A 6,263-nucleotide genomic window follows, 5' to 3' on the forward strand; every position below is an offset into this window, starting at 1 on the left:
GGGATTATTGATATCTCTCCTACCAGGCGCGTCTCTGTGGTCACCTTTCTAAGACAGTGCCGGACGGTGCGCCCGATAAGTCTAAAGCCTCGAAAAAGATCCTAAAAATGTCCTTCCCAAGGGTTTGGGGGTGCAGGCCAAGGGAGGCTCATATTGCAGTGGCCACGCAGTCCTGCCCCGGGCCAGACCGGAGAGTCCAGGTTCGGAGGTTGAAGGCGACGGAGACCTTCGTTGGCCAGTTAAAAAGAGACGCAAACAATCCCTGGCAGTTTCCTGAGCCGCCCAAACACGCGCACACCAAACTCACGGGCCACCGCTTCGATATCTCTTCTAGCTCAATTCCGGGAGTTGCGGGTGCCGCTGTACCAATAAACGCGGATACCAGCGACGTTATTGTCATGGAGGGAATGTAAATATTAAGCAAAGTGCTCGGAGTGCGGCGATGACCTTGGAGCTGAATGGGACGTGCGTGGAAAGCTCAGAGCGGAGTCTCTGCAGACATTATAAAGACAAACAAGCCACTTACCGAGGCTGAATTCCACCGGCGGCTGCCTCGGAATCGGGACTTCGGCGCCTGCTGGAGAGCAACACAATCCCTTATAAAGAAACTCTTTCGTTCACTGGTGTGCCTAGAAAACGGAAGAAGATGCGAGGCTCATTAGACGAAATAAGACCTAAAATTCATGAAGATCCGCCGGAAGCGGTAGAGGACGTCTGAGCTACAATACTTACTGCAACAACCCAGAGTATACTGCCATAACTTTGTAAAAACATCATTGGGCTGACATTTCACAGAGGGGACAGTGATTACGTAAGGAAAGATAAACACGCAAACTGATCTGAATCTATGACCTCTCAACCCAAACTAAATTATCATTCAAAAAGGCCTTTTTCTCTTAAAAAATTGTCCAAAGTAGCATAATCCATCTTGGGATAATAAAGCCCACCAAACACATAAATCGTGCCGAGCCGGATGATTGATAGTTGTAGCAATTTGTATTATACGAACTGGCTGCCATCTATTTATTCCATAGCACAATGTGTCATGCCGTAGGTTCTCAGACATCCATTGCACTAACTGCTCTCCTGATGCGATGTGAGTGGGGATGTTTCTGCACAAGCCATCTGCCCAAGGTTTATGTTCCCCTGGTGACAATGCAGTCAACACAGCTTGAAGTCACAGACGTTTGGAAAAAACGGCGAGAATTTTTTTTTTAATGCCTTCTTTTTTCATCAGACTCGCAGGTGAAAGATCTACGTCCCCTCAACATTCTTTGAAACAACAGGAGTAATGTTCTCAAGGTTATGATAACCGGTAAACATTATTAATCTTTCTCTCTTATCAAAATAGCCCGAAAGATGAGTCTTCTGTCTTTTCGCGGAGCCTTTCCTTCAAGGAAATAAGTGAATCTAAGAGCAGGGTGGTGAGAAAGGTAATTTTCATTCTGATACTTCCATACGGGCTGGCCGATGCTCCGGTGATATATTGTTATTTCTATTTATTAGTTGACAGCTTAATACATCAGGCTCCTCTGACCGAAACAAACTCGAAACTGGTCAAGTTAATGGTTTCTTTGGAATTTCTCTAAAATTGTAATAAACACGAGAGCAGTCGTTTAATAGTCCCAAACCATCCACTGCAGCTCCCCTCTGCAGAAGAAAGTCGGGAAGTAATATCCTTTAAATCATTTTGTTTTCAACCGAGGTCCGTCAGAAATTTTTAAAAACAGAAAGCGCAGGAATTCAAACAAATTATCATCTCACTGGGTCGTACATCATGTCCCTCTTCCTCCCGTTGGTAAACAGCTGACATACATTATCAAGTACAACATATCCGTTACACAGCAGTAATGAAGGAAATTATAATAGTATATCGTTAAAGCACTCAATTCTCATTCGAACGGCAATAACCGAACATTAGCTGCCCGTGCAAAATGGATTCAGCGGGAGTGAAATATATTTGATCGCTTCTCTGCATGTTTGATAAAACCATAACTGACCCTTGAAGCATTTTCAATTAAGGGACGGAGGTACAGTACATGTGCAGTATTTATAGGTGATGCTCGGAAGCACCATAAATACAGAGGCAGCGGTGAGGCAGGCAATGTAGACCTACCGGAAGGGTGGACGAAATGAGCTGTGCCCACAAGCCATACGTTTCATCTGTATCTGGAAATAACGGTGTGATGAAACGGCAGATTTATCACCTTTTTGTCTCTGGAGGGAATAATGTATGCGGCAGGGGGTGGGGGCATGGAGCGATTTTTCCTGGATGGCAGCCTTAATGAACGTCTCGGGACACGGCATCGGTCTGGCAGGTGCTCATTTAACCCCGATGGTGTGATTACCGCGGGGAGGAGGCCCGCGCTCCACACCGGAAGGCCGTCGGTCACGTGGGAGATGGATCATTTTCAACGCAGAACGGCCGCTTTCCTTCACGCTGAACTATACTGGAGATTTTACCCTCAACTCCGCGCTGCCTCTCCGTTTGCACGGCGGGGGTATGACGTAAGTGGGGATGAGACGTTTGGTGCAATGATTTCAAAGGATGACTATGTAAAATGAGTCATTCACAAGTATCCTGTTTCAAATACCCTCTTTCGAGTCCTTAATTTCTGTTGGTGAGCGAAAACAAACGATAGAAATATTTATTCCTTCAGCTGACGCTTTTCCCCAAATCGACTTAGAATGTGAAGACACCTACAATTATTCACCTATTTATAGAGCTGAGTAATTTTTTTTCACTGGAGCAGTTGAGGGTAAGTACCTTGCTCGAGGGTACTACAACTGCAGGTGGGATTCGAACCTGTGACCTCTCCCATAGCGTGTGCAGTAGTCAGCAGCAGTATGCAGTATGTGTAGTCTCTGGACTGCAGTGATGCTGCACTGCACATGTGAAGGATGATAATGGGTGGACAGATGGCTGGAAGATTGCATTTACAAAACAAAAAAACAACAAAATTGATCAATGCATATGTTAAGATTGAAGTTTTACTTACAGCATCATGTACCTACCTGTTAATATTATGCCTACATTTAAATTTAATAAACTGCACTGTTGCAATTTACAAGATGAATGATGGGCGCGTGATTGGCAGCGGGACGAGGTGGACGGTTTGGTCGTAACACCCGGGGCTTTGCAAAAAATACAAAATCTTTGCAATCTTTCCCCGACACCGCTCTTGTAGCTATTGACCTCTTTCCGAAATATTACGTCAAATTTCTATATAAAGTGCACGTGAATATTACTCTCGACACTGTCAGAACGTGCTGATTACTGAAGCGGTACCCTGTATTTAAACCTTCTTCCCAGCACATGCTGCGGAGATGATAGGGCAGCATCGCATATTCAGCTGGATGACTTTGTTGGTGCCTTTTGACCGTAAGCCTTACTTTTCGACCACTGATATCGAAATATAGAAAGTCAGACAAGGCGAGAGCAGCCAGTTTTAGCGGAACATTGAAATTGACAGGCTGTGTAACTGCATGATGGGCCGAGGTCCTTTCGCATTACAGGTTGGGCCTCATCGGTCCATACATGTCTTATATATTATTGCTTTCGCTGCTCAAATTTATCTTCTTCAACGACCATTCATTCAGACCATGTTAACCTCCTTCCAGTGCTGACCATCCCCAGGTTCTGTGGTTTACTCTTCATACATGTCATACGCTCTGATGACATTTCTTAAATTTCATATCTCCCTCAAGTAAAGCTGAACTCTGCTGCTTGCTCTTGCCTTTTCCTTCCTCTGCCCTCTAACGTGCAGTTTCCTCATCCATTTACGACCCACATTTGTCTCCAAACTCTTCCATTTACCGCTGCTGTCACTTTCCTCCAATTATATATTTTAATGTAATCAGCTCTTCATACACCACCTCTGCACTTCAATCATCTGCTGCTGTGATTTGCTGCCCGTGATGTAAACTTATCAATACAATTCTTCTGGTTACAGCCTGAGTCTTTCTCGTGCTTAGCGGTGGAATCCAGCAGTTGACAGCATGCAGAGTGGGCAGTCACGTACTACATCTTACCACGTTTTAACGAAAGGTCCCCGCAAATGCTGTACTAACCTGCTCAGGTTTCATTTACATATTTATCAGACGCTTTAGTCCAAAGCGACTTCCAACGAACTCTATATAGTGTTATCAGCCCACGCACCTTATTCACCACGGTGACTTACACTGCTGGATACACTACTTACACTGGGTCACTCATCCATACATCAGTGGAACACACACACTCTGGGGGAACCTGAACAGCATGTCTTTGGACTGTGGGAGGAAACCAGAGCACCTGGAGGAAACCCATGCAAACACAAGGAGAACATGCAAACTCCACACAGACTGAGCGGGGATCGAACCCACGTCCTCTCACCTCGCCCAGGTGCCGTAAGACAGCAGAGCTACCCGCTGTGCCATCGTGCTGCCCGTTGTGTCGTTTCAAACACACCACTAATACTGGAGCGCTTCCCCGGAGCTCCTGTGTTCCCTTCCACCCTTGATGTCCACAATGATGTTTGTCTGAGCTTCGCCTACGTGATTGAAAAGGGTAATTTCTGCGAGAAAAACTGGAGCGTAGCGGCGCTGTTCGCAGACGAAGCGAGGTGCGCCACTGAGGGGCCCGTGTCTGCAAATCATTGTCTCGCTCTCATTGAAAATCTCCCAAAGACTCTCAAAACCATGATGCGGCAGGATTTGTGCACTGGAAACAATCGAGTTCCCCTCTCGGCGCGGGAAAGGGTTTGCTTGAAAGGAAAAGTTTCCGTTTCTGTGTTTGTGTCAAACCCCTGCGTGACGCGCGGCGGCGAAACACGGAGGCATTTCAGAATTTGATTACTTCATTTCCATAATGTCCCCAATCAGTTTTGTGCCCAGTGGGGGAAACATAATCTGTTAGGAGCGGGAACAAAACAGACAGGCAATCAGAATTACAGAAATTGCATTGTTTAAAAAAGTGTTAACCTCAGAATTTAGGAACGGTGCTGTTGCGGCGATCCGTTCATGTCCTCCTGTGGAGCGTTTGCGGTCGTTTTGGGGTCGTTTGAGGCTCACCGGCTGCGAGACGCACACCGGAGCAGCGCGCAGCGTGCATTTCGACCGAAGCTTCACGTGGTGCGTCGACGCTTACCCGCGTATTCGCATGTCATGCATTCATACATGCACACATGCTGTAACACAGACAGAGCAACAGGTGGTGCAGCGGTTAAGGAGCGCACATAAAAGCTGTCCCAGGATACAGCAGGCCTGCTACTCTTATTCGTCTAGTGTATAAGCATGTACCCGCTTATGCAGCCGGGCACTTTAGGATGAGTACCGTGCTTAGGCGTCCTTTCCACCCAAGGGTAGCATCTTTAACCCCGAGGCTACCTGCTCCTGTCGCCGTACCCCTTCAGCAAGGTGCTTCGTCCGAATGTTTCCGGCAAAGCGTCTCTTTTTCTCGCGAGCAGCGATCCTGTAAGACGCACGCACACAAGAAGCAGGTGTTCGCTCACCTGCGTCTCCTGCGAGGAAGTCCTCCTGCTCGCCTGCCTTCATTTCCATTATTAGAGACCCCGGGTTGCCAAGCTCGAACCCTGAGAGTCTGCCTCTCACAATGTCACAATCCAGGGTTCTCAGCGTGAGGTGCTCAGGGGTTTGAGATAAGGGTTCTCTCCTCTCCTCTCCTCTCCTCTCCTCTCCTCTCCTCTCAGACAGTCTTCACACGTCTTCCAAAAACCGACGGGGGACGAGGGGATGGAAGGTGATGGCAGTGGTGGTGGGTGGGGGGGATGAAAGAGAAGGGAGAGTGCGGTTTATATAACGTACAATACAGCTCTTCATCCGTCCATGCTCCCTGCCAGTGCCTACGGTTCCCTAGTGGCCCCGAACCAAACCCCCGCTGTGCCGAGCGCCGCATCATACCCAGTGTTCCGCCACAGGTTTTCCGCAGCTCAAAAGCAATTAGCACATTCCAGAAAGTAGGTGACGAACCGCAGCGATGGCCCCCTCCCCCTCCCCCTCCCCCTCCCCCCCGCCGGTAAAACCCCGTCTTTGCGGCAAGCGGCCACCAGGGTTCGGTGACGCGAGCGGCAGAGGCGCAAGTGTGCGGCGGCGGCTGCTGTGGAGCATCATCTTGCTTACAAGGGGTGGGGATGGCGATTTGGCGAGGTGAGTTCGCTTGTCTGCCACCTCTGTGAAAGCACTACTTTCCTGCACCTGCCCCCAGGCCCTCGCAGGGGAGACGGATGACCTGCGGCACGGCCACCCCATGGCCACCCCTTCCC

General features: G+C 48.4%; 1 protein-coding gene across 3 annotated transcripts in view; it reads right to left on the reverse strand.

Annotated features, from left to right (window-relative positions):
* The window catches only part of inpp4b (inositol polyphosphate-4-phosphatase type II B), a 96,139-nt gene extending 90,504 nt beyond the window's left edge, over positions 1 to 5,635 (reverse strand). Inside the window, exons 1-2 of one of the 3 annotated variants that reach the window (XM_018735807.2) lie at positions 5,493 to 5,627; positions 527 to 577 (exon numbers count right to left, since the gene is read on the reverse strand). In XM_018735807.2, the coding sequence (XP_018591323.1) occupies positions 527 to 577; positions 5,493 to 5,541 (100 nt within the window). In that variant the 5' untranslated portion in view covers positions 5,542 to 5,627. Of the gene's footprint in view, positions 1 to 526; positions 578 to 5,492 lie in introns of all 3 variants that reach the window. The other 2 variants (XM_018735806.2, XM_018735813.2) reach the window with 2 other exon arrangements.
* Between the last annotated feature and the right edge of the window lie 628 nt (positions 5,636 to 6,263).

This window comes from Scleropages formosus, chromosome 16 (genome assembly GCF_900964775.1).
Source record: "Scleropages formosus chromosome 16, fSclFor1.1, whole genome shotgun sequence".
Taxonomy (NCBI): Eukaryota; Metazoa; Chordata; class Actinopteri; order Osteoglossiformes; family Osteoglossidae; genus Scleropages; species Scleropages formosus.